This window comes from Carassius gibelio, chromosome B13 (assembly GCF_023724105.1).
Source record: "Carassius gibelio isolate Cgi1373 ecotype wild population from Czech Republic chromosome B13, carGib1.2-hapl.c, whole genome shotgun sequence".
Classification (NCBI taxonomy): domain Eukaryota; kingdom Metazoa; phylum Chordata; class Actinopteri; order Cypriniformes; family Cyprinidae; genus Carassius; species Carassius gibelio.
The window spans coordinates 26,079,652-26,105,712 of NC_068408.1; the positions used below are offsets into that span (position 1 = coordinate 26,079,652).

Consider the following 26,061-nt stretch of genomic DNA (forward strand, 5'->3'; position numbering starts at 1 on the left):
GAATGATGAAGTATTGGCTGTAGATTAGACTTTCTCTTGAGCAGAGGAACACATTCTAGGGCCTTCTTCCTCAAGAAAGTGTTTATTTCTTGTTCCATTACCAGAGTCTGCTCTGCTCAACCCTGTTGAAATGAGGCAGGTTACAAACAAACTGGATTCTGTAGCCTTTTTCTACTGTCTGCAGGAACCAGTGTGAGACATTTTCCATGCTACCACTAAGTCTACTAGCCTCTGGTGTGGCTAAAATTATATTATATACTAAATACTCTTGCAGACCACCAGAGGTCCCCAAAAGAGAGAGTGCGTCAACTCTCAATCTTTCTGCAGGGGAGGACGCGAAGAGACACTCTGCTTCTGGGCTAGGTTGTATGAGAAGCTGGATGAAAGCTGAGGCTGCTCCCACCTAGCAGCTGGGGGGACCTGGAAACCATGAGGGATGAAGTGTCCAGGAGGAATAATCTGTCCTTATCTTGCAACTCTGACAGATTCAATCATATATGTTATATATGGAATATGTCTCCTAGCCCTCATCCAGGTCCTTAAGCAGGTCAGATTGGTATGCCTGGGATACAGCTATAGTGCGCAGACATGTTCCAGCCTGACCTGCTACCGTATAAGCTTTACCCTCTAGAGCTTATGTAACTTTAAGCAGCTTAGTGGAAAACCTCAGGGCCTTCAGGGATGTTGCATAGTCTAGGGTAGGGATGCACAGTATATTGTTTCAGCATCGATATCACGATTTGTGCATCTGCGATTGTCACATCACAGGATGAGCGATGTTTAGTATACTGATTGTTATATTTATACTTATCTATATATTATACTGAGTTTTCACGACAGTTGTCGTGTCACACCACCTAGAGGCTGTTTACACTGGACACGACAAAGTGGCTGTTGTAGATCATTTTAACTTTGTGTCAGTACGTCATTAAAATAATTAGGGATTTACTCTCAGGGATTTGTCGTGCTGCACCACATTCAGTGTGGACCACATCACTGATTATAATGGGTTCTATTGTATTTTGTTGCATTGTGCTGCACCACTCACATTCGGAGTAGACATGGTAAGAGCCTCACAGAAGCATGTGAACACTTAATTCCATTGATCTCCGAGACTAATTCTGCCTGAAATGACATATATGTGTGAAACTGTCCAAATGCCTGTCTCTGCAAGTATCTTTGTAAACACAGTTGCTTATGGCTTAGGTGAAGGTAAACAATTGAGAAAAAAATGGACAGTATATTGGTTCACAGCAGCAGCATTTCACAACAGAATTGTTCCTGAGACTTTGTGTCATGAATGTTAATAAAAAAAAAATAATAATAAAAAAAAAAGATCCTACATGCAGGAAGCTTTCATCTTATTTGCTTTTCTGAAGAACATTCTGCTTCTTGGCTAGTCATCTTCAGCTTTGCTATAGCACAGGTAACAACCTCCACCGGGGTGAGAGGAAAGCCAGGCAGAAACGGAGCACACACAGCAGGAGCTGCTCACACTGGACACAGCTACCTGCCTTAAGAGTTATCCGTGCGTGCCCAGCTCTCAAACAAGTGACGCACAGAGTATGTCCCTGTGTGTAATGAAGCGTGGGCATGGGGGAACACACACCCTGAAGTGACGCTTGCTCACCAAATTTTTATTTTAAACTTAGACATTTGAATATCTCACTAACTACTGTACCTTTAAGGTGAGGTGTTCCCAGAGAATTTTAATGCAGCTTGAATTCCGTGTTGGGGAACTTCTCTGAACATTTTCTCTTTTTTAATCTCAGTGTGGTGACCCATCATCACTGTTTTGTGTGTTTTATATATATATATATATATATATATATATATATATATATATATATATATATATGAAAAAATGAAAAAAAAAAATATATATATAAACAATCTTTGGCAAAAAATTTAGGTCACACTTTATTTTAGTCTAATTCACACTATTAACTAACCATTAACTATAACTTTTGCCTCAATTAACTTCTTATTTGATGCTTACTTATAGTTTATAGATGTCATGCATTATATGTACTTTATAAGCACGAATAAACAGCCAATATGTTAATAATAGACATGCTAACAATCAGTGTGAATTGGACCCTATACTAAAGTGTTACCAAATGTTATTATAAACTAGGTAAGTGGCTAATTCTGCAGCAGAAGTTATTCTAGACAAATCATGAGTGCACAATAATTTTATAAAATCAAAACATTTGGTGAAATAACATTATTTAGTGGGGAACAAATAAAAGTGAATAAGTTTAAGACTAAATTCGGTCAAATTTTGCACATACCTTTTTGTATTGTCGTAAAATACATTAGTGAAAACCAGTGAATATATTATATATAAATATATGCTATACAATTAAAAGACTTTACTTTTTAATGTATAGGACAGGAATGGAGGCAGCAACATATGATAGACAAGACAGAAAAAGAAAGGCTATTAATAATCTTTCAGTGTGGAAAAGCATTATAATATGAAAAGGCTCCAATACAAAGCAGCACAAAGCGCTTTTGAGAATCTCAAGAGTAGAATGATGCCCTTGAAGCAGCACAGAGTCTCTGCATAGAAAAGTTCAAAACATACAGGGAAGAGGTACTGATGCATAGTATGTTAAATCTGTCAGATAGTTATTTGAGACTTTTCTTTTAAGATGCCAGTTTTGAATGCCAGTTACTGTGCTCTTGGAGAGCTTCATCGTCTTGACTGTCATAACTGAACGAGACACACAGTTTGTATTCTGAATGGAGGATGACAGACAGCGCAGCATAGAAAAGAGTTTACATGAACTTGGATTTGACAACTTAAATATTCATCTTTACGTCACATTAAACTGTGGAATGGCTTCAGAACACTTGAAATATAGTGCATGAGAACTTTATGGTGTTCATACGTTCATACATTCATGTACATGGCCAATGTGATTATTATATATCCAAATGGAAAGATGCTGGTTTTGGAATGCCCAAGGTCAAGATACCGCTTCAGTATTGTTATACACTTTTATTAGCACAGCATTCTAGGGACAATAGAAGTGGAAATTATGAAAAGAGAATAGGGTCATTAAGAGAATAGGGTCAAGCTGTTTTCTCGTTGTTAAACTAGCAAAAGTGGATTCAGACATGCCGTACACATGCGCCGTGCACTTTAAACCATGTGCTTAGATCGTTAAAATAGGGCAGAATATAATTACTGGATACCTAAAAGTAAAATGACTAGTCATCATTTTGAAAACTAGTTAATTATGCTTATAGTTTAGTTAATATTGGTGATTGAGAAGTAAATGCATTATTGTTTTGTTCTGCATTAGTCCTAACATATATATCTATGAACATCTGGATAATAGAGGGTTACCAAAGTATTTTACAGTATAGCTGATAATGAGGCAATATCTTTTTTTAAATATATACCTTTCCAGTGAAGGAATTATTAAAATAGTGTTTGACTATGGAGAGCTGACAGATCCATTGGCAGGATTGAGGGGAGAAAATGATTTAATCTGGAAGTTTTAAATGGATGGACCAGTGCTGGACTGCCCCTGGTTAACACAGAACTGATTGTCCATTTCTTGTGAAAACTACATTTATAGAAGGGTTTAGTATACTGTTGTAAGCAATTCATAAAATAATAATAATAATAATACTGGGATTGTGTGTCCTTTTATCTGTTTTATTTTACTTTTCAAGAAGTACATTGCATTCTGTAATTTGGATCAGTAATTACATAAATAAGATGACAAATTGAACTGCTTGTCGGTTTATCTAGTATGTTTTCAAAAAAATGTAGAATGCTGCTTATTATTTGAAATTTGAACTCTCCATTAAATAATTTAAAAGCTTTTACATTACTTTGATCAGATATAAGGATTAAAGGATTTGGGAGTCTGTCTCTATCTCACACAAACAAATCTCTGCTAAAATAATTACTTTGATGCTCTGCTCTGTGTTGTAATTCTAGATATCAAAAAACATATAATGTACAACTTTTACTCCACATCTCTCTTTCAGATGAATTTTATGCACACACACGTTTACTTAGCTATGTATCTAAATGGGGACATTCCATAGGCGTTATGGTTTTTATACTGTACAAACTGTATATTCTATTGACCTACATCAACCCTGTCCTAAACCCTACCCCTTACAGGAAACTGTGCATTAAAAAAAAACAAAAAAACAAAAAAAAAAAAACTTTGTTTACTTCGTTTTTATACCAGTTTTACAAATGAGGACGTCCCTAAAGGGAGGTTTTTGGAGATTTTGTCAGGTTTAGCTCACTTTTGGGTACACATTTGTCCCTAAAATATGGTTAAGTAGGAACACACACACACACACACACACACACACCTTATTATCTTAATCATATCTTAATCTTACTTTAGTATCTTAATCTTAAAGATTAAGATACTAAGATTAAGTATCTTAATCTTAAATAAGCAAGTTTGGCCTGACCCTTGCAGCCACAGATTACCAGATTTTGGATTCAAAGACACACCATCAAGATGAGACTTGCCTTCTCCTTTGGGGAGTAAACAATTTATCTGAATAAAGAATGAAATCATTTTTCACAGCAATTTACATGCAGATCCACGCAAAACCTTAAAGGAGCTGACAGATACTGTAAGTCGAAATACATGATTTTCTTCTTTCTAATAAGAGAAAGAAAATGTGAGGGTTCATCCAGAACAGTTTGTGACTGGATAATATAGTTATTCAGTTTCAAGTTCAAGGCCGCTGCTGATAAATACACCAGTGCTGCAGATTATTTGTACATTTTGCATGTTGCTTGGCAACTATAAACAGGTTATAGTATACAAAAAAAAGAGCAATGGTGTCTTTTTGCAATTTCTTCGCATCCACATTTAAAAAGCATTCAGCCAATCAAGGTCATTCCGAGGATAAGGGAGTCCTGCATCGCACCGGGGCGAGGCTCCACATACACAGGCGGTCTGAGAGAATGAGTTCACACATAAACATGACTATTCATTGATCCATTGTCATTTGAGATGTTCCTTAAAGCTTAATAAATTATTGGGAATAAGTACTTAAAATTATTTATTCGACAAACAATGGTAATTTTCTGTATATCTACATTTACGGAAGCTCCCGCTCTATTGCTATGACTCTTCAGGACTGTTGTGTGTTCTCAGTGTTTTGCTGGCATGCAGGTAAGCAGTCTGCGAATCTTTAGTGGAGAAATGCACTGTTGCTGCCAGATCTCGATTGCTGAAAAGTACATTGTTTGATGCGAAAATAACTTGACTAAATCAAAAAAAAAAAGAGAGAAAACAAAGTATCTTTATATTTTCATGCTTTCTAAGGCAAAGCAAATTTTAAAAGTCCACTGAAAACATATCTTACATTTTTCGTCATAGACTATTATGGATATAGACATTATTGTCAACATGCCTAAGTGGTCAAATAAATAAAATTATAAAAATGTATATACAGTTTTAAATAACAAATATCAGTAAAAGAAGAGGAAACAAAATCTCATAAAATTTTGAACATTCTGAAGATTTTAATTTTATCTATGTTTTCTGTATGCTTGTCTCATTGCGTCTGGTTTTATTGTTGTTTGTCACATTACTTGGCAATATTTCAAATCTTTTATTTTTGTATTAGTCTCATCTGGGTGGGAGTTTTAACTCCTATTCACTGGGATTTATGGAGCCCCGCACATGGCAAGCAGGAAAAAAAATAGTAGGCTAAATCGTGTGAACGGTTTACTATGTCATTCCCTCGGTTTATAAATTGTGCACGTTATTTACTCATTTGTTTCCTCGAATTTGATTTGGAAATCCCCCTTCTCCTCACACTCTGAATATTGCGTATCTTAACGTAATTATGTGTAAATGTTAATTGGTGGTTTTTACTTGGAAAAGCAGTTATGTTTTAATAGCATTCATAACTTTAGCTAAACCTGAAACGATAGTCTAGAAGAAGGATTGGAGATAATTTTCACCGCTAACCATTGACACCTGCTACTTAGGGGACAACACTATAATGCTCAGTCTTGAGTGGATTTTATACAATTCAAGTTTTGTATCTCTGTCAAATTGTGACTACAGTCAGTATATGTAAGACAAAAGGAAACAAATGTTTTTCTTTGTCTATTCGCATTCTCCAGCATTGTTCATTACATGATCCCAGTTTACTCAGGCCCATATTCTTTGCTGACTTGTGCTCTTGTTTTCCTTCAAGGTCTTGCACACCTGATGATGGGCGACCAAGGTATGGCCTCTGTTTCTTTCCCACTCTTTTGTTTTCTTGTGAATTGGTCATTAAGACTGTATATCTGCACCAGTAGCACAGCATGTCCCCTTTTTGATCTAGAGTTGCAGATCCGCTGAATGTGCTATTATAAGATGTCATTCTACTCCAGCAAGTTCCAGGATCTGTGCAATGGTGACCCATTCAGACCCACCCCACCACACTACATCTATCACTTATATATGGGTTTCATTTAAGATGCACAATAATACACCAACAAATCATTTGCTGAAGAACACAAAAAAACTTGTACCTGTAACTCACATAATCACACATTACAAAATTTCCCCTCTGAATGGGCGTTTCTTTTCCATAAAGGGTAAATACTTGAATTTGTTGACTGAAAGGATAACCCACTGAGAAACACAAACATTATATAAGCATACAAATAAAATAATCTTACATAACATAACATACACTGCAAATACACAAACACAAAGAGATGGTTTGTCCTCTCCCTAAAAATAAATTATTTCCCAGAAATACTATATTGTTTGTAATATAAGACAGGTTTTTATTTCATTTTTTTAATTTTTTTTAGGATATTGAGGGTCCAGACATTACTTCTCAATTATACACCTGAAACAATATGTGGCGCCAAATAGCGACCCACTGCTGTTTATTGCGTTACTGCAATCTAGCCCAGTATTTCTCAACTGATGCAGTCAAAGAAGCAACAACTATGTTTTTATGATGTGGGACTTATTTTGAAGACGTGTGAAAGTTGAGAGAAAAGCCAGAGATACATGCACTGTCCTGGTTCAGTATCTGTGGTCAGATAAGATGTGGTCAGACTGTAAGTCAGTGGCATTAACTTTATTCTAACTTTATTTTTATAGCTTGTTACTAAATAAAGTTTCTCTCACCTCAGAAAAAAGAAATGTTCTGTCCTGTCAGCCATTATACTGTGCTTGTACTAATGCAGCAGTGCACACTGTATATCATTGCGTTATCAAAAAAGCTCAAAAGAAAGTATGAGTGCTCCATGTTTTAATAGCAAACGATGTTCAAATCCAGTGTGACCTGGGCCTTGTTTATAAAACATTCGTCACTGAAATGAAATGAAGAGAACACACAAACGCACTTGATACACTCCGTTGCTGCCCCGGTAAAACAAACTGCATCCACTGTTCATGTAACGCTGGGTTCTTGGGGAAGCTGAACACGGTAAACCTTCCCTTACATTCAAAAATGCACTTATTTGGAGGCATTCTCTAACAAATCCTATGCAGCTGTCGACGATTTTGAACCGCGTTGATGTGCGCGGTCTCGCTCTCTTCTGGTCAATGTGTGTGCGCGGATGCACTTTTCCGGGAGAAATGCTCATATAAGGACTTCCATTCTCATCTACGTCATTAGATCCATGATCGAAAAAAAAAACAGGTGAAACTTATATCAAACCGGAAGTAAGATTTTCGGCTCAGAAATGAATTCTCAGTCATTCTTCTAAATAATTTTTTACAACTTTGGCCATGTTTAACATGAGAATCTGTCTCTTTAACACTGTGAACAACTCTGAATACGCGAAACACCATTGTACCCCCCTTTAACAACAACCTTATGTAGCAAAGTTTGTAGTTCAGTGAAAAAGGTGATCGGAACCAGTGAACATTTAAATTAAATTTTAATAACGAAATAAACAAAAAACTGAAAATAGTCTATGCATGGTCCTCTCGTTTTTCACTGTCGTTGTGTTTCCTTTTATCCATTTGGAGCTCCTCTGTGGGACTCAAGACAGGTGAGTGGCGCAGGTGTCCCTCATTATCGTTTACTCCTCCAGCCTTGCTCCATTCCCAAGACTCTCTGCCCCGCCCCATGTGTCACATACCCCCATCACCCCTCGCAGGCCAGGGGTTAGACTGCAAGAGAAAAAGAGACGGAAGGATGAAGAGAGACAGAGACAAGAGAGGAGAGAGAGGAAAAGAAAATTCTCTGTCCGGTCCCCAGACACCATGCCGCTTGCTCCTCAACCAGCTGAGAGGCTCTCACTCGCGGTGCTATGCCGTGGTACTAGACATCTTTTGGTGGACAGCCAACACTCCTCCTTCTCCTGGTGGACAGCGATGGCTTCTCCGGACGAGGGCAGCCGGCAGTGAGTGCCCCGTTTCCTGCTCCTCTCTTAACATGGTGGACGGCAGCAGGCATTATACATTACACCTATATAAGTATTACATTATATTCTACATTACATATACAAACCCGATTCCAAAAAAGTTGGGACAGTGTACAAATTGTGAATAAAAACAAAATGCAATGATGTGGAAGTTTCAAATTTCAATATTTTATTGAGAATACAACATAGATTACATATCAAATGTTTAAACTGAGTAATTTGTATAATTTTAAGCGAAAAATAAGTTGATTTTAAATTGCATGGCATCAACACATCTAAAAAAGTTAGAAACAAGGCCACGTTTACCACTGTGTGGCATCCCCTCTTCTTTTTATAACAGTCTGCAAACGTCTGGGGACTGAGGAGACAAGCTGCTCAAGTTTAGGAATAGGAATGTTGTTCCATTCTTGTCTAATACAGGCTTCAAGTTGCTCAGGTGTCTTAGGTCTTCTTTGTGGCATCTTCCTCTTTAAAGATCTGGACTGCAGGCTGGCCATTTCAGTACCTGGATCCTTCTTCTGTGAAGCCATGATGTTGTAATTGATGACATAAGTCTAACACAACTGTGGTAATGGGTGGTTTAAATGGAATGCTTGCTGAAATGCCCACTGACTATAGGTGTGGGTGATCAGTCTGGGATGGACTGATGGAGGAAGGAGAGAGGGTTTGAGCCCTAATGTTGGATCTGGGCAGAGCCTGGTGAGAAAAAAAATTGAGGTGGCATCAGGAGAGTTTGAGACGAGATGAACAACTTCACATAGTCTTACAGAGGAGAGTAGGCGAATATCAGGGTGACATAGGAAAACCCTGCTGGCTTCATGTTGGGTCAGTTTTTCTGTGATGAACTCATATAATGAACTCAGAAGCTGGGTTTATTGAATGGTAATGGTAAACTGGAATGCTGGTGAGTGAATAGATGACCACAGTGAAACAAAGAATCCACTTGACTGAGAGTAACAGTCGCTTCAGATGGAGAAACAACAATACAGACGATCACAGGAAGCAACAAAATGGAGAAACCACAATGAGGATAATCACAGATAAGAATGCACAGGTAGATAATAGGGTGAGTCTGTATAGCATGTGTGTGAAAACTAGTGATACAGATTATTGTGTTGATGGCAGGGTTTAAAGTGAGTGAAGTGCGATTAGCAACAGGTACGGGTGATCAGGCTGAGGAGTGTGAGCAGACTGAAGACTGTGGCCACATCCACATGAAGCCTGAGGTAGGGTTAACTGTGATACGTCTTCTTTTCCTGGACACATCCTGGCCAGGATTTCTATATTGCCTCAAACTGATTTTTTTTCATTTTTAAAATGTATTTATTAATGTAGAGTTGTGAATGAGTGAAGACGGCTATTGTAGTTTACTGACTTGAAACTACTGGTTTTGAGACCACCATGAGCACATGCCATAGGACCATCGGACTTGGGACAACTGGATTTGTGACTAGATGGATGGACCTGACCCTTGATGTTGGATTTAGGATAGATGTGTTCTTGTTTGTTGCAAGCACAAGGGGGAGCTTGTGGTCTGTGGGAGGCATGGCGGTCATGATGCAAGGTTCTGTCATGGGTTCTGGAGTTGATTCTGAAAGTCTCGAGTGGAATTGATCAGAATCTAAGGCCTTGGAAAGACATGTAAACTGTGGAGGCCTTGCAGAAACTAGATCGATTTGATCAAGGTCCCACTCCACTTCTCCCATGATAAAGGAAGATCAATTCAGTTTAACAGCTAGTTATAGAAACTGGCAGAGTGTCCCTCGATGACCATTGGCAGGCAGCACTGAGGCATCTGAAGGGCTTGTTAATGCCATCATTGAATAGACCAATTTGAATATTTTCATCATTATTTACTACATTTGTCAAATGTAAAAATTCACAAATGTGTAATTAAAGGAAAATATCATCCTGGTTGTGGCTGATTAGGTTAAATCCCAAAGTGATAAAATCCGTACCTTCTGAGTTCAACATAAAGGAGTGGTCTTCTGTCATGTTACAAATAGGCAGAGGCAACTCAATTTCATGGTTTATTGAAAGGTAGTTGGTGCAGGATATGTGTAGGTAAGTAAATTAAATACTATATGAAATGCACTTAATGGGTGACAACAGTCCTTTCAATGCAGGTGGTGATTAGTGGCAATAGACCATTTGGAACAAACACAGAGGAACACTGGAAAACAATGATGAAGGAATTCAAAGGCGTTACAACGAGGAGATGAAACGGGTAAGTATTTCCACAGGTAAGAAAAAAGGAATCTGAACAGTCTTGTGGGTAACATCGATAAGACTACAAAATGACAGTGGGTCTCATTCATGAAACATTTGTAAATATACGAGTAAATATCTGAGTGATTTGCGCGTACAGAGAACTTCCCGAAAACTCTTCTCCTGATTCACAAAAACTTCGTAAACGTCAGATGTGATAGTGAAATGTGTGTCTGTGTTAATGAATTCCAATCAGTCATAAATGGGACGCGCGTGCACGCTCTCTCTCAATTACCATAAATCAAGCATTTGTTATCAGTGTAGCAGTAGTAGAAACCAGGTGCCTGTACAATAGGTCTAAACAATGTAGTATACTGGATAGTCACTCACCTCCAACACACCTGCCTGTACGTGAAGTGATCTCAAGGATCTTGATTAGCTGGTTCATGTACGTTTAATGAAATGTTTAAATAGAAATCTAGGGTTCTATGGCTGGGTGATATGATAATATTATTGTATATAGATGATGTATCAGTAGTCAGGTAACAGATGATTATCGACATTATCAAAAAAAACCTAAACAAATAATAAACCTAGTAAGTTTCAAAAATATTTTACATGGCACCATAGTCACCACACAGGTCTTTTTGTATGCAAGAATGAAATAATTTAGTAGGAGGGTTGGGAATCGAAAAGCTATTCCAATTTCGGAATTCAGATCATATGCGTAAGGTCAGGAATCACATGCGTTTCTGAATATTTCTGACTGTATAACAGACTGTATAATGATGAAAAACCACAAGCATGACAGGTATAATTAAAATACACAAATTCCTTCAGCGCACATTTCAGTGCAATATTTTAACAGATTTTTTAAACCGTGTATACAATATAATTGTTTTATTAAGCTGAGATATAGCACTATAAATGTTTCATTCATTTGCAACAAAACTATAAAGTATACGCATTCTGAGTTTCGGCTGCCCTACACTGAATATTATATTGTGGGCATTGTGTTTTGATTAATAAAATTCAACTTAAATCAATAAAACAGTTATTTTTATTTAGTTAAAATAAGGCCAAAAGAGACCTCCGGACTAGTAGGCTACCAAAACAACAACAACCTAGCAACACCAAAAAACAGCAAAGCTAATATTTTCTGTCAGTTTAAGCACAAACTAAGAAAAGTAAAACCAAACTTTGTGGCAAATCATGTACATACATGCTATTTACATATTATTGTAGCCCAATTTGTACTGAATACAGTGTTTTCAGAATCAAGCCTATATATGTTTAGAAGTAACTGAAAAAAGCACAAAAGCATGTCAAAACTTCTCCAGGCCCCCTATAACAGATTTTTCATATCACAGTTATTGTGGCCTTCAAGATATATTGTGATGTCTATAGAAATGTTGAGGGAGGAAAAGATATCAGTCAAATAGTTTTTTACTTTGTTTATTGAGTTTTTCTTTTTCACCCAACTCTGGTTTTCTCTGTCTTCTTTAAAGCTCCTATGAAATAACACAGAATGTGAGATAGATGGTCCTTCTGTGTCTTGGCAAATGTTTAAAGACAGTCCTCCTTGGTACCTCATTGGAATCATCTTGAGCTGGATGTCCCTTTTCACAAGCTAATGAGTTAGGGTTCCTCACTCCTTCTCTTAAGCAGAAGTTCATCAGTGATATACAAGTTAAATAATGGTTTCTTTTGATGGCAATCCCTTTTTATAAAGATTGTAGCAAGATGCCACTCCCCAGTAATTTGGGGTTTTGAGTAGGGCTCCCCACTCTAGTTAGGAGCATCTCAGGTCGAGCTGCCTCCAATATATTTACTGTAGTCCAGCTGTAACGTCATCCAAGTTACTAGCTGTCTAAGGAAAGATACCTTTGACAAGCTGCTCTTTGGCCAGGTGAAGCAAGAAGTCCCTCACTAAAGTACAGTAGGGATATTGAAGTAGGATTTCTTGCTCTATTCTCATAATACAAGCTACGTCGGGCAGCCTCCCCAGAAATGGTAGCTGTCTGAGCATAGTTTCCCTTGGATGAACTGATCATTGGATTGGGTTGTTTCTCTTGTAATTAAAAGGTTTCATGTAGATGGACCATTATCTTTAGAAATTATAGCTGTTTGAGGATAGCTGTGTTCCCAACTTGGTCGAATGGGGTATCCCTTCCTAAATATTATGTATTGGTTGGGTTCCCCATTTGCCCTAAGGTGTTTTAGCTGTCTAGAGCATCATTGGCATACCTCTTTAGAATTGGTGTATGTTTGTCTACTTCTTTTGGTGCTCTCTCACCAGGTGGCCAAGCATGCACTGCAGCAATTGGCTATGTCTATGGCCTGTCTATGGCCTGACTGTTTCACGTCTACATTCACACAATTTTATATTCCCCATAGTGTCCACTTGAGGACGTAGTGTCTCACTCTTTTTCCCGGAACCATGGTTACATGTTAAACCTTGAACGTTTGGCTTGATGTTTATATGGTTTTATATTTAGAACAAATGCCAAACCTGAACTTGTTTTATTTTCTAAATACTTTTGTTTTTGGAACTTTGTTGCACCTTCCTTAATTTTTGACATAATCTTTTGTATTTGACATTATTTCTGAATGTCTGTAATTGAAAATTATTATTATTATTGTTATTTTTTTTTTTATTTTTTTTTTTTGTTGCTATATTGACTAAAATGTGTAACAAGTTTCTTTAAATTACCTTTACTATTTAACTGATTATTAATTAATTATTAACCAACCATTATTTATGGTCATCCCTAAATATTCTGCATTTGAAAATGTATTGCCAAGGGTAAAACATTCTGTTTACAGTGTATCATATTAATAAAGTATTTTTATATAATATATACTAGAATAATTTAATTGTTTGCAACAATTGTGAGGTAAGCGTGATTTTAATGTACGATCGATATATTTTCCTCCTTTATGTGATTAGCCTTCTTCCTCTTCCTGCCACATTCATCAATATCTGATCTTTAATATGATGGGATACACATGTGAACTCTGTCGTAAGTTGTTTTGTGTGCTCATATAAATGAGGGCCAAGGAGAGCAGCTTGCCCTGAGACCACATAAGGATCTGATGTTTGTAAAGTGGATGCAACCACAGACTTCCCTGGTGATTTATGTAAGAGACCACCAATGAGTAGTCTATAAGGACAGGCACATGGCCCCTCAGGTCTGGGAGAAAGTGCTTCGAAGCTTTCATTTCCAGTCAGTTTATGTGGAATGAAAGATGATGACCCCTCCCCACAGACCCTGAGCTGAGCACTCACTCATGGTCACTCTGCAGCCTGTGAAGTATGTGGCTGTCGTAAGCATTACATGAAGACAAGGAACATCCAGCATAAGACCCTGGGACAAGAACCGAGATTTCTTCAACATAAACAAGGTACAAGTCACCTGCTCGTAACCTTAATCATGCAGAATGCCAAAATGTATCACGTTGGATGCAGCTGCCATCAGACCTAACAGACTCTGCAACTGTGACAGTGAGTGACCGGCCTTGCTTTAGCTAGTTTATGGCTGCAAGGATTAAACTGGTATGAGCAGGAGACAGACTTGCCTACATCACTGTCGAAACCTTTTCCGAGCTTAAATAAGTAGTCCTCTTTATTGGACAAAGCACAGTTTTCTTGGTGTTCAGCCTTAACCCAAATTTAGTTGACACAGATCTCTCTCAGGTGAAGGAACTCCTTTTCTAAGACAGTCTACAGCTCTTGTTCCATTGCCAGAGACAGCTCGGCACACACCACTGTGGGCAGGACCCTGTTGAAACAAAGGGGAAGAGAGCCATATCCCATTTTCGCAACATTCCTAGGAAGAGACTGGACCAAAAACTGAACCAGAAACCGCTGTGTCCTGAAATATAAGGTAGTGGAGTTGGCCTGCTATCAAAATCCTGAGTCCTGCAGCATCATGACAGAAGCCCTCTTTGAGAGGTTGATGGTCCTCAGACCCTGCATAAAGTTTCCTACCTGCATTATTTGGTTGCACACCCAAAAACATAATACAGTTGCTGCATTGGCATCAGGAGATCCAAACTTCTTAATTCTATTTTGCTTCTGCTTTGAGAAGAAATATCAACATGGGCAAAACTATATATGCAGAAGCGTTCCCAAAGAAACACTACTTGATGCAGCACGAGCACCCTTGAAATGGAACCAGGAACTGAAGGAATAAAATGGCTGTGGTGGCCATCATTTAGGAGCAGATATCTGGTATATAGATGAAGAGGCACTGTCTAAAAGACATTGTTTGATACAGATAGATACTGTAAACATACAATTCTGAGATTGATTTTTTCAAGATCACAGTTCACTCTGGCCAGCCTCAGTCACCTGTACACGTATCTGTGCTAGCCAGTCATTTATATCTTTTGCCGTTGTTGTGTGCTTGTTCAATAGTCAACATCAGTGTGCAAAGTGTGGTTAGAGATGAATCCACCTGCCAGGTTTTTAACCCATCTTTTTTGTTATTTGTTTGCAGAAATGGAAGAATATGTGGCAACATTCAAAGGGTCAGAGTACTTCTGCTATGACCTTTCTCTGAACCCGATCCAAAGCAGCAGTGATGAAATGACGCTGTCATTCAAAACACTCCAGAGAAATGGACTGATGCTTCACACGGGAAAATCTGCTGACTATGTCAACCTGGCGCTGAAAAACGGAGCAGTGTCTCTTGTCATTAATTTGGGTTCTGGGGCATTTGAAGCTCTGGTGGAACCAGTCAATGGGAAATTTAATGACAATGAATGGCATGATATAAAAGTAACAAGAAATCTGCGTCAGGTAATAGAGCTACAGGAATATGGAAAAAATAAAAATCTGAAGTTATTTTTTTCTTGCATGAATAGGCACACTTTTTTATAATAAGACATGGTACTCTGTTTTGAATTAACCACATTCAAAGTCTTACTGAAAAGTGATTATAATAATTCAGACAAGATTTAAGGGATTCTGATTAACTAGGAATAAAAATCAGTAGGGATTTCTTTAGCATATTCTTGGTTTCATGTTTCTTCCCAAGACATGGCCTTAGAAATACAAAGTGTGTGCTGGAATCTCATTGTAAATATATATTGAATGTACTATTAATTTGTGAGGTACAAATGTGTTTAAATTGCCTGGCAGTAAGGACAGCACACTAGGTTTTGGAACAGGACAATGTTGTCTATTTTTTATTGTAAAATAAGTTATCATCTAAATAGCAAAGATGGGGCCAGATTTATTAAACAGAGCAAATTAGCACAAGACAGCAATCCCATCAAAGTGCTGATGGGAGTGGGAAGTTTTGTGGGTGATTTAATAACCAAATTATAGAGCAGAGATGCAGCCATCTCATATCCATAATGACTAGTACAACCTAGCAAATTAGCAACTATTGCAGCCATGTCAACAGCAAAATGAGTTAAGACATTTGTTTGAGGTGCGTTATATTATGGTGCAAATAACAGTTAACTAACTACTGCAAATCTTAATAAATCACCTTAAATTATTCTTTTAAATACTCTCCTCCCATAAAATGCTGTGCCCGAAAGTGAATATCCTACAAATGCATATGCAATGAGGTCAGCTGCAAAAATAACTTTCCGCACCTCTTCAGCTAGTTTTTCACTGCTTGTTTTAAGTAAATCTTGAGAGTAGTTATTAAACGCCAAAAGATGGTTTGTGCTGCCACAAGTTTTTAGTAAATCTGGCTCATGGTAAGTAAAAAAACATAGTATAGTATGCACATTGAAAATGAATGACATTTCAATTTAGTAAAGCAATAACCCACGAGAGGCCTTGTTTATAATTACCAAGCATCTATAAATCTAGAATCTAGAGTTAAGGCCACTATATTAAGTGGCCCTAACTACTATGTACTTACATTGAAATAAATCATTTGGTACATGATTTGCTTTTTGCATATGTGTCTTTACATTGTACTTCTATTTAAAAAAAAAAATCTATAATTCATTTCTATAACTACATTTATAATTCAATCGTCGAAACATCCCTTATGTCTTAACCCACCCTTTAAACTACTCAAAAGTTTTTGATGTAAGTACATTGCAGTTAAGACCACTAAATATAAAGTCGGACCTTAAAATCAGATACTAACAGATGCTAAGCATATCAATTATTGTTTGTTTTATGCAGTTACTAATATGCTTTGTAAAACTAATGTTTCTCATGGAATGTGTCATGCTACTAACCAACTGCTTCTTAATCTTTAACAAACTATGTACTAACCTTGGTAATCATCATAGCTTTGTTTTGTTTGAGTAACAGTCGTTATTCTATTCACACTTTTTACATTTCCTTTCTCCTCCTTTTCCACAAAGCACTCAGGCATTGGACATGCTATGGTAAACAAACTACATTGTTCGGCAGATATTATTCTAATTGATTCTTATTTTGGGTATGCTGTAGGTTATTTTACCTTTCCTTGATTGTAGACATCAGAAAAAATGAAACTGGTTGGTTACTTTTTTATTTAATTTTATTTATTTTATTTTTCTGTTTAATCTACTTAATTTAGTTTTCCAGCAGCCATTTGCTCCGATTTCTGTCCAGTTCACTTTGAACCACTTTAGAAGCATCATCCCGAACATTTTACACAACAGTAGTTTGAACATGTCCTAGTTGCCGCAGTCAGTTATATTCCCTCCCTCTCCGCATGGTCTGCCAAATGCTGTGCTGATAAAATTCATCCATAATCTATGTTTGTCTTTTTAATAAGGTTTTTTTTTTTTACTCTAGTCCCACCTTATGCCACTTTTTTAAATGTTTTAGGCATCATAATTTAATGACACTACTCTATATTCACATAAAATAAACTTAAAAAGTAAAATCAGATTTTATATGAATGCACAAAAAAGAAAGTGGCATGAGATTTTAATGTATTCACCAAACTGTGGCACTGCTTAAAATGGATTTGAACCCTGTTGCATGGTTTCCTTTTAATTTACTTACAAGCAAACATACTAAAAAGACTTTCCTAGTTACTAACACCATTTTTGTGTCTGTCAATTAATTATAGGTTGCTATGGGGCATTACTAACACATTCTTTGGTTTAATAAATCAACACATGATTATATTTAAGTAAATTATGTCTTCAAAGCTATCCCTTCAAATGTATGCAAAATGTCAAAGAAAAAAAGAGACATAAAAATGGGTTTTAATCTAAAAAAATTATATCTAAAAAATAAAGGAATAATGTCAGTTTTACTGAATGTAACCCTGAAGACACTGTGTAATTACTATGGGGAACATGAGAGTGCTCACAAGGTTTGAAGCCCTGTAGAATCACACCAGCTCATTGGTTGATGGCGTTAAAGTGCCGCTCATAAAGAGTGAGCCTATAAATGTGCTGGCATGAAGCTCCTTCAGATTCATACCAGCACCATCAACCACTTCAGCACCATAAACCATTGAATTGTTGTGATTCTATAGGGCTTCGGATGTTGTGAGCACTTACAGGTTCCCCATTGTTCTTACAAAAGAGGTAGAAAACCAGACAATAGAAAACTGGCATCTGTATATCCTTTTTCCTGTGTTTTTTTTCTTTAGGTAACAATATCTGTAGATGGAATACTGACCACCACAGGATATACTCAAGAGGACTACACCATGCTTGGATCTGATGACTTTTTCTATGTTGGAGGAAGTCCTAGTACAGCCGACCTGCCGGGATCACCTGTTAGCAACAACTTTATGGGCTGTCTTAGGGAGGTAAAGAACCTGATATAAGATGTACAGAGGAAACTTTATATATCTTTAAAAAGTGTAATAAAACTTTTGTTTGTCCTACATTAATAGATCCATTCATATCAAGAGAGAAATATCTAAATTGCGTTTGCAGTACAAAACAGGTACAAATCACCTGCAATTGAATTAATCATTATTTCAATCAGTCTTTCCTCCCATTGATTTAATGGTTCTGCAAACACAGTTTAGATTTTAAACACAGAAGAGTTTCAAATTACTTCTGTTCAATTGTAATTTTATATTTTGACATATTGTATTTATAGGTAGCGTATAAAAACAATGATGTTCGACTGGAGCTGTCTAGAATGGCCTTTAAAGGCGACCCAAAAATGAAGATTCATGGAGTTGTTGCCTTTAAGTGTGAGAATGTTGCCACATTAGATCCCATAACCTTTGAGACACCAGAATCCTTCATCACACTCCCTAAATGGAACACTAAGAAAACTGGTTCTATTTCCTTTGACTTCCGCACCACTGAGCCCAATGGACTTCTCCTCTTTAGCCATGGGAAACCTAAGCAACAGACAAAAGAGGCCAAAAGCCCTTTCACACGGAAGGTAGACTTCTTTGCCATTGAGATGCTGGATGGTCTTTTGTATTTGCTTCTGGATATGGGATCAGGCACAACCAAGACACTGGCTGTGAACAAAAAAGTGAACGATGGAGAATGGTATCATGTGGACTTCCAGAGAGATGGAAGATCAGGTAATATTTTGCTGACTTTTGTAGCATTAGTAACACTGGAGTATTTCATTGGCTGACTATGGTCACGTGCTCAATTGTTACAAACATAGTTCAATGATTTGGTCTTTCCTGAAACTACCGTTCAAACAACCATCCACAAACCACATGACAAGAAGAACTACAGCTCTCCACCTGTGCTTGGAAGCATGGTTTGGTAAAAAATTACAGTTGGGATGCTTTAATTGTGAATAGATTGGATGGGCTAAGAAAGCATGCAAATGAACAGCTATGGAAACATTTACCAAATAAATTACTTGTTGCACAACAAATAACTCATGTTACACTGGACAAATAGCACCCACATAAACTGAAACATGAATAATGAACGAAAGAACAGCTTAAAGTAGCGCAATGACACAGTAACAATAACACAGCTCAAATGCTTCCTACCAAAGGTCCTCCTTCACAAAACTTGACATCTCGGGCAGTTTATCATGGGTAGAGTGCAATTCACACACATACACTGCAACAATTTAAAAGTAGTAATTTTAACCCTGCATACAACACATTCTGCAGGATTCAGATTTCACTGATCATGATTCGAGAGTAAGAATAGATGACTATAAAGACCATGGTGGAGGATTTGCTGCTTAACAGATCCTGAGCTCAGTGACAAATTTGGCCAGAGGGCCAATTGATTCCGGGACCCGGAATACCACTGTTGCTGTTGTGACTACAGACAAAGGAGCCAGAGGGAAGGAGGAGACAGAGGGAAAGAGGAATGAGGCGATTCTGGAGGGGTGGAATCGTTGTCAAACCAAGGTGGATGTCTGAAGAACAAGGTGGCCAGTTAGAAGCAGTGTGATGATGGTCCATGGTGGAGATAAGGGAGCAGGGAGCCAAGGCAGAGCAGATGGGTCAGAGGGCCAAGATTGAGTCTGGGATTTGGGGGGCGGAAGCAGAGATAGAGGGTCCTCACACCAATGCAGAGCTGGTGACCGGAAGGCCCAAGGCAAATCCGCATAAGGGGGAAGTTATGGCCTAGTTGCTAGAGAGTTTGACTCTCAGGCTGGCAGTACCACTACTTAGGTGCCCTTGAGCAAGGCACCAAACCCCCAACTGCTCCCCGGGGGCCGCAGCATAAAGGACTGCCCACTGCTCCGGGTGTGTGTTCACAGTGTGTGTATGTTCACTGCTGTATGTGTGCACTTTGGATGGGTTAAATGCAGAGCATGAATTTTGAGTATGAGTCATCATACTTGGCTGAATGTCACGTCACCTTTTTCACTTTCATAAAAGGGTATGGTATTTCTGGAAGAGGAGGTGAGAGAGGGAGGCTGGATGGGAACTCGGGAGACACAGGAGATACTAGATGCAAGAGTGATATTGCCGGCTTGCACACCTAGTCAGATGTATCTTGAGACTCAGGCTTATTGGCCTGACTTCCTCTTGTGCTAGCCAAGTCAAGTCAACTTTATTTATATAGCGCTTTAAACAAAATACATTGCGTCAAAGCAACTGAACAACATTCATTAGGAAAACTGTGTCAATAATGCAAAATGACAATTAAAGGCAGTTCATCATTGAATTCAGTGATGTCATCTCTGTTCAGTTTAAATAGTGTCTGTGCATTTATTTGCAATCAAGTCAATGATATCGCTGTAGATGAAGTGACCCCAACTAAGCAAGCCAGAGGCGACCGCGACAAGGAACCGAAACTCCATCTGTGACAGAATGGAGAAAAAAACCTTGGGAGAAACCAGGCTCAGTTAGGGGGCCAGTTATCTTCTGACCAGACGAAACCAGCAGTTTAATTCCAGGCTGCAGCAAAGTCAGATGTGCAGAAGAATCACCTGTTTCCTGTGGTCTTGTCCTGGTGGTCATCTGGACAAGGTCTTTACAGGAGATCTGTATCTGGGGCTCTAGTTGTCCTGGTCTATGCTGTCTTTCAGGGCTGTAGAGGTGTTTTCTAGTTGCCAATCCGGTCTGGATACGTACTGGATCTGGTGGCTACAGGGTCTTTGGAATAAGAGAGAAACAGACTAATATTAGCATAGATGTCATTATTCTAATGATGTAGCAATTACATCAGGTGTTATGGGAAGTGTTCCTGGTTCCGGTTTACTTAATTAATGCAGCCTAAAAATCCTTTAACGGATTTGGATATTAAAAGCATATTAGTATGTTATGTATAAGCCAGGTTAAATAGATGGGTCTTTAATCTAGATTTAAACTCCAAGAGTGTGTCTGCCTCTCGAACAATGTTAGGTAGGTTATTCTAGAGTTTAGGCGCCAAATAGGGAAAGGATCTGCCGCCCGCATTTGATTTTGATATTCTAGGTAGAATGAGTTTTGAGAATGTAGCAGACGTAGAGGATTATAATGTAACATGAGCTAATTCAAATACTGATGTGCTTAACCATTCAGGGCTTTATAAGTAATAAGAAATAGAGCCAGCAAAGAGCCAGTGCAGTGTTGACAGGACCGGGCTAATATGGTCATACTTCCAGATTCTAGTAAGAAGTCTTGCTGCTGCATTTTGGACTAGCTGTAGTTTGTTTACTAAGCGTGCAGAACAACCACCCAATAAAGCATGACAATAATCTAACCTTCAGGTCATAAATGCATGGATTAACATTTCTGTATTTGACATTGAGAGCATAGGCCGTAATTTATATATATTTTTGAGATGGAAAAATGCAGTTTTACAAATGCTAGAAACATGGCTTTCTAAGGAAAGATTGCTATCAAATAGCACACTTAGGTTCCTAACTGATGACAAATAATTGACAGGGCAGCCATCTAATCTTAGACAGTGTTCTATGTTAATACATGCACAGTTTTTAGTTCCTATAATTAACACCTCTGTTTTTTCAGGATTTAGCTGTAAGATATTACCCTTCATCCAGTTTTTATATCGACTATGCATTCCATTAGTTTTTCAAATTGGTGTGTTTCACAAGGCCGCAAAAAAATATAGAGCTGAGTATCATCAGCATAACAGTGAAAGCTAACACCATGTTTCCTGATGATATCTCCCAAGGGTAACATATTAAGCGTGAAGAGTAGCGGCCCTAGTACTGAGCCTTGAGGTACTCCATACTGCACTTGTGATCGATATGATACCTCTTCATTCACTGCTACGAATTGATGGTGGTCATATAAGTATGATTTAAACCATGCTAATGCACTTCCATTAATGCCAACAAAGTGTTCAAGTCTATGCAAAAGAATGAGTGGTCAATTGTGTCAAACGCAGCACTAAGATCCAATAGAACTAATAGAGAGATACGACCACGATCAGATGAGCATGAGACTCCGCAGACACCCTCCGTTTGGAGCTGGATACAAGTCGCGTCCGGCTCACGGTTAATCTAGCAGGACATTTGTAACTCTAAGGAGAGCAGTCTCAGTACTATGATATGGTCTAAATCCTGACTGGAAATCCTCACAGATACCATTTTTCTCTAAGAAGGAATATAATTGTGAGGATACCACATTTTCCAGTATCTTAGACAGAAAAGGGAGATTTGAGATTGGTCTATAATTAACTAGTTTTTGGGGTTAAGTTGTGTTTTTTTTTTTTTGATGAGAGGCTTAATAACAGCTAGTTTGAAGGTTTTGGGGACATATCCTAATGACATTGAGGAATTAATAATAGTCAGAAGCGGATCTATGACTTCCGGAAGCACCTCTTTTTGGAGCTTAGATGGTATAGGGTCTAACATACATGTTGTTGGTTTAGGTGATTTAACAAGTATACAATTCTTCCTCTCCTATAGTAGAGAATGAGTGGAACTGTTCCTCAGGGGGTCTATAGTGCACTGTCTGATGCGATACTGTAGCTGAAGGCTGAATGGTTACAATATTATCTCTAAGAGTATCGATTTTAGAAGTAAAGTAGTTCATAAAGTCATTACTGCTTGATGTTGGGAACTGTCAACACTTGTTGAGGCTTTATTTTTCGTTAATTTAGCCAATGTATTGCTAGCTTGTGTGTTTCAGTGGGCTTGGGCTCTCTGTCTGCGTTGGGCTCAGGCAATCGCTTCATGCATTAGGGTGATGCGTGGCTGGGCTCTGGATCGGGGCAGTTGAATTCCTTATCTGCGAAGCCCAATGGTGAATAGCTAACCGCATTTCACTAGCACCCTCTCCATAAATGTGGCAAAGGTAACTCGAGAACCTTCTCCAAACAGCTTAGCTTTTGTCACATGGCCAGGCAGCTGTCTGGGTAGTGCGTCAGGCACGCAAGATCTAAAAATTCCTTCATATGTTCCTCAAGGCAGAGGAGCCTAACTGCAGGAATTTCATTAATTTGATCATCTGTTACATTTTGGTGGCTGTATCGAGGCAACCCAATGATGAAGAAGAAGAAACAAAACTTTATTCACAATTCAAAATGCTCAAGAGATATCCAGGGAAACACTGGAGAAATAACGATCTCTTCAAATGAAATGTGACTGGACAATAATAGGAAACTATGTAACCATAGTTCCCTGAGTAGGGAACCAGAAACTGCATCCTCTACGGGGCGCTTTGGGGAAAGCCTCGTCGTGACCCGTGTCTGAAGCATACAATGAAAAAACACCAACTTGTTGGCCGGCGACAGCCTCTGACGTCACTACCGGCGCGACCATAAATCAGCACCGGGAGAGCACGTCGTTATCTTCTTCATCTGAAGCTTGCGTTTGAAGCATGGCAGAGAGCTAGAGGGCGCAGTGTCTCGTTCCCTACTCAGGGAACTATGGTTACATACGTAACCTGAGACCATTCCCTTTCGAGGGAACTTCGAACTGCGTCCTCTAGGGGGCGCTTTGGGGAACAGTATACTCACACTGCCATGCTGAGGGGAATGCAGGCCAGAATCATGGCGAGCACTAAGTACCAACTCTACCATTTCCATGGGAGTTGCCACTGGGACGTTTAGACGGCTGTCTGTGACAGTACCCCTTATGGCCAAAAGGCCTAAGCTACATACCCAACTTAATTGTTAGGGCCTCGGCCCAGGGTAAAGCTGAAGGCTTGGAATCAGGAAAGATTCCTTTAAAGGGATATGGCTAAGAACCTAGCATTTGTACCAAGTCTTGCCTGTCACACAGGGGCTACCGCTAGCTTACGCATAAGCTTGCTGAAAGAGCTGTCTCAACAGTTCTCTAGTAGCAACACCCTGTTTAGATTGGTATCCGAGGATACAAAGGTGGAGTGGCGCCCAAGATGAACTGGGCTTTTACCAAATCAAGAAAGGGCACGAAGTAACCGCGCGAAGCCCTCACCATATAGGATTTTAGAAAGAACACAGAATACTAGCGTGCGAACTTACCATAGTGTGGATTTCAGAAAGCGTGGATTTTCAAATACTGTTCTAAGGAGGGGCTCTCGTGGCACTCCGATAGAGTAGCTCATAGATGGAATGTTGCATCTCAAAACAGTATGATTGAGAGTCATCAACTCGATCTATGGAAACAATACTGGAGCGCTCTGGAGAAAAAATAGAGAACTCCGTCTCATACGAGAGGAGAACTCCGAGCTCAGAGTAGCGCACTTATAGGCGACCCTTTTTTGGAAAAGGGGAGCACTGCTAAATTACCACAAGAACCCAAATAGCCCCTCATGTTGGCAAGTGTATAAACAAATACACACTGGCTGAATGGAGCACAAGGAACCAAGGTCTAATCATCTCAAGAAAGGGAACGAAGCAGAACCTGTAACCCTTATTGTACATGTTTTCAGAAAGTTTGCAGAGTCTTGCTTGCAAACTTACCACTTGTGGATTTTTAGAAAGTGCCAAAGTGTTCACGTACACACTGACCACCATGATGTTTTGAGAAAGTACACAAAGCTTAGCTTGTGTTCTTAAAGGTTCCTAAGCATCGCAGAAGTGCTGAATCTCACGGGAGAGGCAAGCTCAATTTTACAAAACTCGGGTGAGGGGAGCATCACCTGAGGCAGCATATACAAGAAGACTTCTGTAACTGCCACCTCCACTTCCTGGTAGATGCGACAGCACCCCTAAGCGGCCAGGAGACCCCTCGGGATGACCTGGCCAGACATCCATGAAATTCCCTGCAGTGCTGTGCCAGGCCTTATGATCAAGGAAACTCACAGAGTTTATTAGTAGACACGTAACCACCAGCAATTAAATACACATAAGTATATACAGGGAGGGTTACATTTACTCACCCACCCTCCTACACAGGAGCCCCGCTCAAGGGGCACCTACTTTTAGTCTGGACCATCAGTCAGGTTGGTTGCTATGGACATGGAACCATAAAAAACATTATAGGTCCAGCATAGGAGACTGTTATGCAATCAGGTGGAGAGCTGGTGGTTACAGGGGAATTAGGAAGGGGAGGATAAAAGCAGAAGTTAACCCTCTGAAGTCGATTAACGCATATACGTGTTATGAGGCTATTTTCCCCAGACTCCAGAGGGTTAAAAATCCCAAAGAGAACGAGTAGGTACCTCGGTATCACTCCAATTCGGACGAGAACGCTGCCTCGTCTAGATCATACCCCTTAGGTTCTGCTTACCTCCTCGTGACCCACGATTCCTCTAACCCTTGCCTGCAGGTGGGGGAGGAGCGCGAGTTATGACACTAGCCTTCTGTGTCCATCTTTGATCCTCAGATTGAGACAGGCTAGGACTCCTATGTTGTTTGGGCTCAGACCTGGACCTTCGTGGAACGAAGGATCTGAAAGCAGCAGAGCACCCCTCCGTCTCCCTGAACTTCTCAAATCGCCACCTAAACGGAAATACAGAAAAGTTCAGGAGGCGAAACCTGAGCATCGAGCAGAAAGCATTTTCTATCCTCCCAATGTCTGTTCATCCACAGATGTCTCTCCGCTGCCACCATGGCCACCATAGTACTGTCCATGGTGGAGGCGGCCTGCTTGGTAGCATGGAGAGAGATCCGTGGTGCGGCGCAGCTCAGCTACCTGATCAGAAAAAGGCTCCAGCCTCTATCCAGGTCTCTTAGCAGATCATTCTGATATGCTTGAAGCACCAGCATTG

General features: G+C 39.1%; 1 protein-coding gene across 6 annotated transcripts in view; it reads left to right on the plus strand.

The window, feature by feature from the left end:
* The window catches only part of LOC127970684 (neurexin-1a-like), a 127,018-nt gene that overhangs the window by 19,093 nt on the left and 81,864 nt on the right, over positions 1-26,061 (plus strand). For 4 of the 6 annotated variants that reach the window (XM_052573361.1, XM_052573362.1, XM_052573365.1 and 1 more), the window contains exons 3-7: positions 6,208-6,237; positions 15,100-15,401; positions 16,940-16,963; positions 18,169-18,330; positions 18,630-19,071. In XM_052573361.1, coding sequence (XP_052429321.1) covers positions 6,208-6,237; positions 15,100-15,401; positions 16,940-16,963; positions 18,169-18,330; positions 18,630-19,071 — 960 coding nt within the window. The remainder of the gene's footprint in view (positions 1-6,207; positions 6,238-15,099; positions 15,402-16,939; positions 16,964-18,168; positions 18,331-18,629; positions 19,072-26,061) is intronic. The other 2 variants (XM_052573364.1, XM_052573367.1) reach the window with 1 other exon arrangement.